The sequence below is a fragment of the Pinus tabuliformis genome, chromosome J (assembly GCF_031772625.1).
Source record: "Pinus tabuliformis cultivar Carrire ecotype Pingquan chromosome J, CPIR1, whole genome shotgun sequence".
NCBI lineage: Eukaryota > Viridiplantae > Streptophyta > Pinopsida > Pinales > Pinaceae > Pinus > Pinus tabuliformis.
The window spans coordinates 856,568,840-856,583,482 of NC_142295.1; the positions used below are offsets into that span (position 1 = coordinate 856,568,840).

The 14,643-nt window shown below is 36.8% G+C and overlaps 1 protein-coding gene across 6 annotated transcripts in view; it reads left to right on the top strand.

The window, feature by feature from the left end:
- Nucleotides 1-9,239, top strand: part of TSL (Protein kinase superfamily protein) — a 334,646-nt gene extending 325,407 nt beyond the window's left edge. For all 6 annotated transcript variants that reach the window (XM_089378607.1, XM_089378609.1, XM_089378608.1 and 3 more), the window contains 2 exons: nt 8,480-8,641; nt 8,742-9,239. In XM_089378607.1, coding sequence (XP_089234733.1) covers nt 8,480-8,641; nt 8,742-8,843 — 264 coding nt within the window. In that variant the 3' untranslated portion in view covers nt 8,844-9,239. The remainder of the gene's footprint in view (nt 1-8,479; nt 8,642-8,741) is intronic.
- Nucleotides 9,240-14,643: the final 5,404 nt, after the last annotated feature.

A 14,643-nucleotide genomic window follows, 5' to 3' on the forward strand; every position in this document is an offset into this window, starting at 1 on the left:
GAAAGTGTGTTGGTTAGCTAAAGCAATCTATGGATTGAAACAAGCTCCTCGGGCTTGGTACATGAAAATTGATCAGTACCTGACAGATCAGGGTTTTCAGCGGAGCCCCTCTGATGCAAACCTGTATATCAAGCATACTGGTGATGATATCTTGTTTGTGGTTGTCTATGTGGATGACCTTATCATTACTGGCAGCTCTGCACATTTGATCCATGGGATCAAACAAGATCTATGCAGAACTTTTGAGATGACAGACTTAGGACTTCTTCATTACTGTCTGGGGGTTGAAGTTTGGCAGACTGAAAATCAGATCTTTCTCTCTCAGTCCAAGTATGCCAAAAATCTTGTGGAAAGGTTCATAATGCAGGATTGCAAACTGGCCACGACTCCTATGGAACCAGGGCTCAAACTTTCAGCACAGTCATCCTCTCGCCTTGTGGATGAAACTTTATTCAAGCAATTAGTGGGCAGTCTCATCTATCTTACTGCTACCAGACCTGACATCAGTTTTGCAGTAAGCTACATTTCTCGCTTTATGTCAGCTCCTAAAGTTGATCATTGGATAGCAGCAAAGCGGGTGCTACGATATGTGCGTGGTACTTCTGATTATGGCCTCTTATATACTCGCAGCTCCAATCCTATTCTCAGTGGCTACACTGACTCTGACTGGGCCGGTTCGGTTGATGACCGTAAATCTACAGCTGGGTATGTGTTTAGTCTAGGATCTGGTGCTGTTACTTGGACTAGTAAGAAGCAACAGGCAGTGGCTCTCTCCTCAACAGAAGCAGAGTATCGGGGAGCAGTTAAGGCATCCTATGAGGCAGTTTGGCTTCGTCGTATGCTTGCAGATATGCATGTTTTCCAGACAGGGCCTACTTCTTTGTTTTGTGATAATCAGGGAGTGCTCAAACTTGCCAAGAATCCAGTCTTTCATGAACGAACAAAGCATGTGGAAACTCATTGCCACTACATTCGCCAGCTGGTTGAAGACGGCTCAGTTCAGTTGCAATATGTTCCCACAACAGAGCAACCCGCTGACATTTTCACCAAGCCTCTTGGTCCTGATAAATTTGTAAAATTCCGAGGGTCTATTGGTGTTGTAAATAGATTGAGCATTAAGGGAGGGTATTAGAATATTACTATTTAGTATTTAATGCTCAGTCTTTTAGCTGTTGCTATTCTGATTCTTTTAGCAGTTTCTTAGATGAAACTGTTTGTTTCCATATTCTGAATAGAAACCTGATGTTTCTATTATTGTAAATATCTTTGTATTATTATTGAGCTGTTTGCTCATTTCTAATTAATTCATTCGATATTCTTTTAAAAAAGTGATCCACAATCATCCATAAATAACAACTATGTAACCCCAATCAATACAAGTATCATCTGAGATTTCATCATGGGAAACTTATAACCGTCACATAGCAAGATGTATCAATTTAAACACTTTAGCCACATAAGCATCATCATTATTGAAAAGACTTCTAAGCCTAATGTCGACAATGCTTTGTTAGAATCATAGCATATTCTCCCCCTGAACTTGTTCCACCTGTTCACTGTCAGATCTGATCATTGCATATATCAATAAGAAGTATCAAGGCATCATCATCAATCAGATATACATCAAGTTATCAACAACTTGTTAGGATCAAGACACTTCTAAATAATATCCACAAACTGTAGTCATCTATGACAGAAAAGATAACTGATAATTGTCTGAATCATATCACATCAATTTTTGTGAGATTGTCCCATTTTTTTTTTTTTCTCAAACCACATATACGCGACTATGTAGCTTCGAACTCGCGTATATACGCGACTTGTCTTCATGAAACTTGCATATGAGATTTAGAACATTGAAGTTTCACACTTTCAGCTCCCCCTGAGTCTGTTATGTCTGTACACTGTGCCATGGCATATTTTTCTAACTGTACTTCCTTCTTCCATATCTTCGAGTGTGATGATGTTTTCTCCTTTTGGTATGGTGCTCGAAATTTTGTCTTGCATTCCTTTGCTATATGTCCAAACTTGTTACATGCATAGCATCTTACATGTTTCATATTTCTTCTATAGCAGTCAATGGCTTTGTGATCAAACATATTGCAAGAAAAACAATATCCCTTAAAGTACCTGGAAGCTGATGATTTTTCTGTGTGATGATCTTGAACCATTCTACTTCTGCATTTTGCTGCAACCTGTCCAAGATTATGACATATAAAACATTCAACATTATTCATTTGAGGAAATAACCGACTATCACTTCCACATTTAGGAGTAAAAGATTTTCTTTGAAGAATTTATTTCCTTGGTTGTTGATGGGGTTGACCTCTAATCTCCTTGTTGAGCATTTCAGGTTTTACATTAGAGTTCCTTGCCTTAGCTTGTGAGCTAGATTCACCTTCAACAGATTCATGGAAACCAAGACCAGATTTGATGGCAGGAGACCTTTGACTACTAAGAATATCATCCAAAATCTTAGTACTATCTTGAAATCGTAAAAGCTTATCCTTTTCTTCTAATTTACCTTTTAGTATATTTACCTCAACCTGATATTGCTCTTCTTTTTCAAGATACTGCTTCTTCATGATTTCTTCAGCTTTTCTTCCTTCTTCCACTTTTTGCCTTAATTTGAGAACTTCGTTTTCTTGTTCTTCAAGAGCTTGGAGTAGTTCTTCATTCTGCTTATTTGATTTTTCAAGATCTTCTTTTAGAGAGAGGATCTTAGCTTCAAGACCTTCATAGTAACTGGATCTATCTTTAAGTTTCTTGATTGTTGTGTTCCTTTTATTTACTTCATTTCTTAATGATGTCACTTCATCCTGCAGCTTTTGACATTGATCTTCCTTTTCCTTGTACTGCTTCCTTATTTTGTTTCCTTCCTCTTTTAGTTTGGTAGCTTCTTCTTTGAAGGCACACTCCTTTTTGTCCAATAGATGTTGTTGATATTTAATTTTGTCTGTGAGCCTTTTAAATTCTGCCTCTATTTGATATCTTTCTCTTTCACCCATAAGAGAAAATTCAGTTGTTTTGTTGTCACTTTCATCATCTTCAAATGGATAGAGAAATGTATCACCAGAGGATAATAAATTCATACCTGATGGTTCTTTTTCTTGTTCATCTTCATTCTGAGGTGATTCTGAATTTGAAGAGTTGCTTCCACATAATCCCCAATCGACTCTCTGACTGTCATAGTTCCTTTGAGATGCCTTCTTCTTTTGAGGTGCTTTCTTCTCTAGCTTCTTTCCCATTGTTTCTATGGATCTCCTTCAAGCGATCAAGCTTTTGCCAAAGGACTTGCTCTGATACCAATTGTTGGAAATAATACTGAGAGGGGGGGGGGGGGGGGGTTGAATCAATATTATTCAAGTCAATAATCTTTTTTTTTTCATACTCAAATTTGTATACGCTACTTCCATGTGGGTAACTCGTGTGTACACGCAACTGTGCTTAAGGAAACAAGTGTATATCCAACAAACTAATGATTCAGTTAATTCATCATATGTTGATCTTTAATCTGTGCATCAGTACTTTATTAAACATTAAACAGTAACCATATGCAGTTAATAACAGAGTGAACCATCACACATAAGCAACACACATGAACACCAAGATTTAAGGTGGAAACCCAATGTGGGTGAAAACCACCTGCTGCTGTCGTCTCTATCTTCTTTTAATAATAAGAAAATCTGTTTACAACATTGTACTGGTGCAGACTCATACCAGTACGCAGGCTTCTACTTGCAGAAGGCTACAACCTTCTCTCGTTCTCCAGCTTCTACTGGAAGGGAGCTACAACCCCCTAGCTCTTGTACTAGCCGATATGTTTACTAGTATGTAGGCGCTGACCTACAAAAGGCTACAACCTTCTCTCTTCCTCCAGGGACCACGTTTCATAAATTTTCAGACTGGATACTCCTGGAACACAACACCATAATTTGAAGGCCACGTTTCATCCAATTTTCATACTGGACCCATCAACAACATTGAAGCTCAAAATCAATCATGACTATAGTACAACCATCAACTATATCTGCATCAACCAATCACTGAAACTCAATCATTACTTTTTGAATCAACCAAACTCAATCAAACACTGACAACCTCTGAACCTTTGACACAACTAAATCAACCATATATTCATACTTTAATCAACTTCAACAAATCAACTGGAACAGAGAGATCACTGTAGCCAGTACACATATTTGTACCCAGAACACTGCATCATCATTCAGAACCAGCTGTAACCTCAAAACCATGCATCAGAGTGTATACGCAACTTGGAAGAGCCAAACCAACGTGTATACACAACTTCATCAAAGCGAACTAGTGTATAGATCTGCAAATACTTACTTATAACTTCGCTGCACTTCCCGACTTCAGACATACCTAGATCATCACATATAAAGGATAATACACGTGTTAGGTGTTAGCAACCAGATCTAGCCCATTAGATCACATAATGATAAGTCATTATGATCCTGATCCATTATTAGATCTCATCCATCATCACTGAAGCAAATCACAATCAATCAATCTGAACACTGTTACCAGAATGCAGTCACCAGAACATAAAGCAAAACCTAGAACTTTGCATCAACAACCAGAACCAATTGTAACTTCAAACATCATAGTTCATAAGGTATACGCTACTTCGCTGTGTCGAACCTACGTGTATACGCGCTTTTACCAAAGCGAACCAGCGTATACATATGTAAATATTAATTCATAATTTTGCAGTTATTTTAGACTTCAGTTATACTCAAATCACAAGATTTATAGAATAAAACATGCATCAGTATTCAAAACTAGATTATACATGATCAAGCCATATAAAGACAGTTCACTTCAAGTCTTAAGATCCCGATCCGTCATTAGATCTTATCCCTCATCAACCGCTAGGATTCCTCCTTGGTTCAGATCAAGCAGAGCATCATAAACCCATAACCTGCATACTTGATCTCACACTTCATCAAATATTTAATGCTTGTACGCCCTGGCCTAATAATCTTCTCCTCCTTTTATAGTTTTAGGCCTTTCTCAATACCATGGACCAAAACCACTTAGGACCAATACCTTAAACCAAATACCTAGGGTCAATACCTCGGACCAAATACTTTGGACCAATACCATGGATCAAAATACCATGGACCAAATACTTCGGACCAAAAACTTAGTTTTCCAAGGTATATGTGCTTTTCCTTTCATGAAAGTGCATGTGTATGTATACACGACTTGTATATAGTGAACCTGCGTGTATACACAGCTTGGTCAATGGTGAACTTGCATATACCTCTCTTTCTTCATTCTGAGTAGTCTGATCTGCAATTCTTTGCTGTTAACCTGCTGTACTATGAACTGTCATCTAAGAGAGTTGCCATTGTACATTACTTTTGAACTGATTCCTTTGAACTGCCCTGCATTTTGTCACATCTGTCATGCATTCTGTCACATCTGATATCTCTTCTGTAGATTCATCTAGTTACCATATAGAAGTGAGTTGTTCTGTTACAAGTGGGTGGCCATCAAGTACAACACATGCATCATAATGCCAACAATTAGATCTGGAATAGTGTCCAAAGAGGAGCTGTGGGGCTCGAATATGTACCTATTAATGAGCAAGTTGTTGATGTTTTGATGAAACCATTGTCTCGGATGAAGTTTGCTTATTTCAGAGAACGACTTGTTGTTGTTGAGAGTCCATCTCTGGGAGAGAGGAAGCACTGATTGTATAGCATCATGTGATTGACGATCTTCCTTGGGCTTAGCTAAGAGACCCAGGTTTATGGTTGGGAAGATTAACCTGGTTACTCCCTTAGGTCATTGAGATTGACCAAGAAACCAATGTGGTCGGGTAATTTGGTTTTGAGGCTTGGAGTGATTCCTTAAGTCATTATATTTGGTTGAGATACTATATAGTTAGGGAGATTGATATCAAGATAGGAATTCCTCCTTGGACCGAGAGACCTTGTTCATGATCGAGGAGATTGACCCTGTATACTCTCTTAGGTCATTGACTTTGACCGAGAGACCATTGTTATGGTCAGAGAGATTGATTTTGTATACTCTCTTGGATCAATATGCTTGACTAAGAAACAATTTCATATGGTTGGAGAGTTTTGTCTCATTGTTTGATCCCATGGTCAGTTGGGCACTGACCTTGATGCCATTGGGTTTTGGCTTGTGGGATGTGTTTGATGCTATGTATCTTTCCTTATGACGAGACTTGTACATATGATTTCTCCCTTGGGTTATTACTGAGAGACCAATGGATTGGTTAGGGAGATTGATCTTGAGAGAGAGAGAGAACGAAAAGTACCTCCCTAGCTAAGAGGGAGTTTTGATAATTGGTAGCTATGGTTGGTATTTTCATTGTGAAAACAAAGAAGAAATTATTAGTGTTCCACGGGGATGCGTCCCCCAGGGTGGGGGGTGTGCCTCAACGCTCCCCCATGCTTTGGGGACAGGGAAACTCCTGGTGAAACGTTTCCCCCACGTCCCCTTTCTGTGGAAACTCAGGGAAACTCTGGGGGGACATTTTTTTAGTGGCGAAACGCGACTCCTTTGCAGGGGGGGCGAGGGGACGTCGCGGGGACGCATATGGGTCCCTCCATATTTTTCTCTAATAATTTTTGTAAAACATTAAAATAAAAAAAAAACAAATTTAAATATATGAAAAAAAATGAAACTATACTAAAACTTAAAACTTGTTAATTTTTTTTAAATAAATAAATAAATTAAATTATATTAAAATTTAAAACTTAAAAAATAAAATAAAAACAATAACAAAATTAAAAAACTTAAAGTATATTAAAACTTAAGACTTAGTATTTATTAATATTACTTAGTATTTTTGAGAAATTTATTATTATTTCATTGCTCAGTGCTTTCTATGTTTACTTTTAGTTTAGTATTTTATGGCTATTTTAGACTTCAACATAATGTCAATGTCATTGTCATATGATGAATTTACTTTTTATTGTTTTTGAAAATTTGATGTGCATTGCATAATTTCAATTGTTAAATGATGAATTTATTAATTTAATTTAGATGTGCCTTGCATCATGCCAAATGATGAAGTTAGAAAGAACATTGCATAATGTTAAATGATGGATTCAATTTAGTATTTTACGTTTAGATTTGCAATGCAGAAATGTCAAATGATAATTCATAAATGGTAATAGTCTAATATGTAATGATGATCATATTTAAAGAGATATTTAGTCTTTAGATGTACATCTCATAATTATTAAGTTTTTCTATTTAGTTATTGACATCTTTTTGGGATTTTTTATTTTTATATTTTATAAATTTTTTAATTTTTATGACTATGACATCCCTCCGTTTCCCCAAAAAATCCCTAAAATTTGGGGTTGCTTATATACGCCCCCCTTGTGCATATCCCCGCTCCCGCATTTCCCTGTCTCGGCAACTCGGTGGAACATTGGAAATTATGAATTTTCTTGTTGACCAAGAGTCAGCCTCATTTGGACAAGTCGGCCCCACTCATTGAATGGGTTTGACCGTATGGTCAAAACCACCCTCCTAGCGCACATAAATTGGCATTCTATTGACCTCATTTGGCATCATCAACATCTCATCCATTTGATTTGAAAATAAGGACAGTCCACATGTGAAGGAGAAAGAGGAAGATTATTTTTGTGTTGACCAGCTCTCCTGACTTCTGTTTGACCAGAATTGACTTTGATTCAATTCTCTCTGTTTGACCAAGCTCCTGATAGATTTTGGAGGCCGAGATTCTCTGTGATTTGTTGACTCTCTTTGACCGAAATTTTTCTCTGTTTCTGGGCAGTTGACCGCAGGTCAACTGTGGCACCTTAATCAAGCTTTGACTGTAGTATTGCAGGCTGAATTTCTGCCCTTTGACCAGCTGCCTCTGGCCGAAATTTGGCCCCTGTTGCAGACTTTGACTTGGATCAGCATCGACTATTTCTCTGCTTTGACTGGTTTGATTTGGCATTTATTGAGGTCAGAGATTGGAATTTTGACTAGAATATTTTTGATGAATTGAACTCGCTCATACCGAGAGATTTCTGGGTTTTCCCCTTGTGGGTTTTGCCTTGGTCATTGACCAAAATTTGGTGGCTCTTGTCTCATTGTTTATTGTGATCTCTATTGCTCTATTGAAGAAGTTAATGGTTGAAACTTTTAATGTATAGCTGCTTAATGGTTGAATGCACTAAAGAAGTCTAATTGTATCATTGGAAGTAGTTATCAGTTTGAAAAATTGTACTAGTCTTGATTGCACTAGAAAATCAACACTAGCTATATATACGGGGCCCTCATTTGTAATATCATATCTCTCATACATTATTCAATATATTTTATCCTCAATGGATTTATTTATTGTATTCCAAATATTTTGGATATCTAATTCATGAGCCAGGTTTGGCTATCACTCATTATTTTAGTTGCAAAGTAGCTTGTGCTAGATTCATCTGACTATGGATTGTGTGTGCAGGTTGATGTTTGGTCAGCTGGGATATTATTATATCAGATGATTTTTGGAAAGCGACCTTTTGGACATGATCAAACACAAGAGAGAATTCTCAGGGAAGACACTATCATAAAAGCCCATAAGGTGGAATTTCCAGCACGTCCTACTGTTTCAAATGAAGCAAAGGTTTGTTTGTTTTTGGAACATGTATAGGTTATTTTCTATCCTCGATATTTTGGATGTGGGTAGCTTCAGCTAACTAAACCATGCTTTTGAAAATCACCAGGAGCTCATTCGGCGATGCTTGACATACAACCAAGCGGAAAGACCAGATGTACTTACTGTAGCCCAAGATCCCTACCTTTCCTATATCAAGCCCAAACCATAATCTGTATCATAGGAATTGGTAACAGAGATAAGTGATTTCATTCTGTTGATAGCATCTATGATCTTTTGTTGACAGAGTTTCTATCAACTGGAGTTATCATTAGTATACATCTTAAGTGGCTTCTAGGGCAAGGCTGTGATTTTCTGTTAATTCTCATAACAATAATCTGTATATACTAGATTCCAATATTCTGAAATCTTGTGGTGAAATTCTTTTCCTGTCCCAAGTTTTGTGGTATTGTGTGATGATCAAGAGTAAATTATTTTGTTGGTATGGTGAATTGTGTAAAATTAGCAAAGAAACTGTTTTTGTGCACAATCTCCTGAATTTGGAAGTCACATTTAAAAAACAGTGGTACCGTATACATGTTTGTGGAGGTTTTCCATATTCACTTAAGTTCAAGTATTATATTTATAGTAATTGTTTCTTAGATAAAAGATGCTGAATTTTCTAACTCCTGAAGTTGCTATTTGTCTAGATAAAACCTGGTGTTTTATCCTGGAGGCACTCTTTTCCCAAGGTCTCCTTGCAAAGATGTTTCTCATGTTTTACTGTTCTCTGTAAAGCTGTTCAAGCAGTCATGCTTGCTGTCATTTCCTGTTACTTTTCTGCTTGAGTTTTTAGCTCCAAGATTCACTGCAACAGTTTGGCATATGATATGAAACAGTTGAAAGTGGCTTGCTTCAGAGCTAGCACATATGATATGAAACAATTGAAAGTGGCTTACTTCAGAGCTAGCACCCTTTTCCATGGGAAGGAAGGCTTCAGAGGCTTAGAGACATTAATCTTTCAGAGATTATTATAGCTGCTATTATGTCATTCTATGAGGTAGTCCTTGCTTTTTTTGTACATCACACAGATTATCAGACTTCATGAGAAGCACCATCTGGGTGATGCAAAGGTGCTTCCTCTCACCCACTTTATTTGGGATATACATAAAAGATTTGGAGGCTTTCTTGCATGGCATTTCCAGGCAGGCCATGATTGTCTCCTTTACCATGTCCTGATTTCCATACTTTTCTTTGCTGCTGATGTGGTATTCCTAGCCTCTACACTTGGTTTTAGGGTCAAATTTGGCCTTTAATCAATGTCAATGTTATGGACAGTATTTTTCCACTCTAAATCATCCATCACCCATATAGAGGAGGGGGAGAAAATCCATATAAGATAAATAAAATATATTGGAATATGAATAATATGAGTGATGATTTATAAGAGCTTTTGTAACGTTATAAAAACAATAAGGAAGCGGACAAACTGTCTAAAGCTGGACTATTGGACAAGTTTGGAAGCATTCATTATACTCTACATGTGGACCGGCATCTCAGAGAGCTGGCGAGATTCACTTGCCATAATATTGGATCTTGCTTCTTGAGGTTTTAGACATTTTATATATTCTGAACTCTGTCCATGGACTTCAGTAAGTTGATATATTTGCAAAATTTTTGATCTGTTTTGGCTAGCCCCGGCTGCTACACAAGAGTTAGTGGATGACGAATCATTACCTAACAGGACTGTATCCTGTTTGCTCTATGTCTCTGGTTATTTTAGTAGATATATTGATACATGTACTGGTCTTTTATATTAATACAAAAAGCCCAGGTTTTTTCTTCTGAAAAAAAAACTATATAAAAACCCTTTTACTGGTCATGAGGGTGAAGGGTTACGACTTGCATTTAAGATGTGCAAAATAACATGATCCGAATAACTAAAATCAAATAAAGTTGACATGATTTATGAAAAAATGGAAAAGAATTACCATAAGAATAAAAATAATACAAAAAGACTATAAAATAAGTTAGCGTATATCTATTTTAAGCCTAAGCACATAAAATTTTAATATTGTTTTTTTTTTAATCTCTTCGGGGGTTTAGTAGATCCGGGGCAAAAATGGATATTTATGTAATGCATATTTATTTACTTACAGTAAATGAAAATTTTATGGATTTCAGTGGCAACTGGGATTTTACATTTTCATGATATTTTGTGAACTAGTTGCCTATTTTATTCATCTTTCCAATTTTTTGAGTTGACAACCTTAGCCAAGTTTTTCCTGATTTCCCTTTTTCATTATAAGTTGGTGCACCCTATTACATCCATATTAGGTGGGTGTGAAAGCTTTGATCCATCTTCACCACTTGCTTTGAGATCCAAGCTTCTATAACCTACAAGGGGTATATCTGAATTTCTATCATAATCTACAATGGATATACTCCATTTACAAGGAAGCTGCAATGGGTATACTCCATTTGCAAGGAAGAGTGCACTGTGGAAGGGTTAAACATTGCCTAGTGGTTTGTTTTTTTAGACAAACTTGCCATCTATTGTGCCTTAAATGGTGATAAGATTCTTGAGATATATAATCATGTCAATTATTATCTTGATGCCATGTATACTCCAACTTAATGATTATTGTGTGTCATTGTGCAAAAAGTGGGCTATCGTTCTGCACGAAGTGTTGAAAATTGGCAGCTGAGGGAGCAATTTCCTCATTGGAGAAGCCCAACAACCCCTAAGGAGACCCCTCTTCTACTTGAGAAAAAATAAATTTACACATGAAAAAAATATTATTATTATTCTGGTCCAAGTCAATATGAAAAAGTCAAGTCGGCTTAGAGAGAGATTGAATATGAGTTAGTTGACCTCACTTGGAGACCATCCATCACATCAATCATTCATCAAATAGTTCGTACACTTACGCAAATTGCAGGGACAAGTTCATGTGTGCAAAGGAGAGAGAAGAGTTTTGTTGACCAACATAGACTTTCTTTTTTGAGCATTCTTTGACCAATGTAGATTTGGGCTGATTTGACTTGGTTTGATTGAATTTCTAATCTGTTTTGGGAGGCTGAATTTAGTGAGACTTTGAATGAACTTCTTGGCATACTTTGATTCGTTGGACTACAGATTCTGTGTAGGGTTTGACCGCAAGTTGACTGTGGGATTTGATTCAATTGCAGGAAGGTTTTTGGATATATTTTGATTGGGTTTGGCTGAGGAAAGGCGGCCTCATTCATTGTTGGGTTGACTGAATTTTTCTGAGCAAGTTTGACCATTAACTTGACTGGTTAGGGTAGGTTGTTAACTGCTGTTGATTGTACTTTCACAGGGTCGAAAATTGCAGACTGGTACTTTGACCAGATTTGACTTTATCTCTATTCCTTGATTGGTTTTTGGATTGTTGATTTGAAAAGTCAAGGCGTTGACTTTGACTTGATGGATGGACTATTTCTTTGCTGAACATTTGATGAATATCTAATAGAAGAATCTAGTTCAATTTTCTCCCTGATGGGGTTTTTTCCTAGTCTTTGACCTAAATCTATGTCTCATTCATCTTGGCTATGTTCTATTGTGCATATTTTTTACTGTTATATCTATAATTGCTCACTATTATTGGATGATTGGATATAAATTGGAAAAGTGAATGCTACTGGAAGAAACAATTGTTTAAATGATTGTTACAACATAGAAAAATGTGAAAATTTAACATGGTATCAATGCTGAAGTGAAAACAATGTGGGAAATGTAACTAGTTTTGGTCTTCGTAATTGTTGTTGTACTTATTTCAATATGCATCTTATGTAACAAACAAAAGAAGAAAATAAAAAATTATTTTAAAGCATGGCTTGCATGCTCTTTATTGATGACCTTCTAGGTAAAAACATGTTTTTCATGCTTCTAGGGTTTGTTAGGTCATGATTTATTTTCATGAGTTAAGAGAGTCAACATCATGTTTATAAGACCCTTTTCGGAAAAATATATGTTGTAAAAGAATTTAATTCCTGTCTAGAAAACCTTGGAAACCTTCAAAGTGCAAGTCAGCCTTCACAGCTTCAAGTCAGCCTAAAGGGGGGATTTCGACCCCTTGGAAGGAGTAGATTTGACCTCATTTGACACTCTCACTCACAAGCTTGATCTCAAGAGAAGTTCGATTTGCAGCTGCGGAGCAAGAAGAAAAGGAGAGTGAAGGTCTAGAAGGAGAAAAGAAAGACAGAGACTTGTTTTTGGGCTCTATCTCTCTCACACATGTGAAAACCTAGGGTTTCTATAGCTTTCAGGAAGGTCAAGATTGCAGATCTGAGTTGCAATATCAAGTTGGCTTGACCTCATTGACCTTGGGAGGGGTTGTCTTGCTCTAAGAAGGATCTCTTGAAGACACTGAATTAGGGTTTCTACAATAGCTACAAGGATGGAGTTGCAAGTCGAAGTTACAAGATGAAATTGCAGGGTCGAAGTTGTTATCGAAGTTGTATATGGAAGTTGGTTGATGTAGGATTGAGCTGTGATATTGGAAGGGATGACTTGGTACTTGGAGGACTTGGTATAGGGTTTGGGTTCTTGTTGTCTCATTTGAAGTAGATTCTAGAAGAAGAGAAGAGTTTTCTATGTTTTCCCCTTGGAGAAAGTTTTTTCCCTGGCTTGGAGCCAAATATCTGTGTCCACTATCTTCATTGTTTTGCTCTTGATGTTTGTTTGATGAAAAATATTTAACCAAGAAACACAAGAAGAACAATAAAGTTCACAAGCAAGTATTAAGGTTAAGGAAAATTGAATTAATAACTGGAACATTGCATTTTCCAACATGGTTTCAAAGCTAATAAGGTGAACTAGAAGGCAGCTGGAAGGATCATCTTGGGGATAAAAGAAGGGGAATCCCAAAGGAAAGCTCAAAGAGGAAGATTATAAGAAGGTTGTTGATCTCTTTTGGAAGAAGATCTAATTAAAGGGTCATTGAAAGACATCCTTGAACAAAGCATCAAAGGATCTTGGTACCATCACTCTTGGAAGTTGTTATTGAAGTATCCTTGAAGATCTTGAAAGCCTCGAGATAGTTGGTGATGTCATTAGAGAAGACTCTTGGTTATCAAGTAAGTATCATATTACTATTCTATGTCTGAATCGACATGTCTTATGGGTTCTTTATGCAAGGAAAACAATAAGTTTGTTGGCTCAACAAATTTCCTAGCATGGACGAAAAGGGTTGACCTGACACTTACTGAACATGAAGTAATTGAGTATGTTCTTGGAGAGATTATTGAACCGAGAAAAGACAAGACTCAAGAACTAGCAAAATATAAGAAAGGGGAAGTAAGGGCATAAATGATCATTGTTGAATCCATTAAGGATCATGTAGTTCCATTTGTTGCTAACTTAAAGACTTCCAAGGCTATGTATGACAAGCTAGTGAATTTATACTCTATAAGTACATCGGGGAAAAATGTCTTTGAGAAATAAATTATACACAATGAAGAAAATTAAAGGATGAAGACATGACATCCTTTCTGATGAAGATCTCTCAAATAAGAGATCAGCTGCAGGCACTGGAGGAGACAATCTCGACTTTTGAAATTACCATATGTGCACTGAACGCTTTGCCACTAGAATGGAGTAGTTTTGTAATGAAAATTTATTCTAAGAAATACTCAACCCCTTTTAGATGTCTCAAGCCTCAAGCCTTTATTACAAGAACCAAGAAGCTAAAGAAGGGAAATTTTAGAAAGTCCAAGAAGAAAGATAGGTCGAAGGTTAAATGTTTTGGGTGTAATGAGTATGTACACTTTAAGAGGGTCTGTCCAAACAAGCAGAACAACAAGAGAAAGGAAAGAAGTGAAGTTCACACAGCTAAAGAAGTAGGAGACCCTGAAAAGAAGCTTTAGAAAGAAGATGCCAAGGATCTTTACTATTGAAGAAGGCATCCTCCCTACCAGGTTCTTTAGGAAATTAGTCTTTCCTTTATAATAACATGCATTGTTGTATGCTCTAAGAGAATCTTGGTTTTGTAAATGCATATCATCATAGA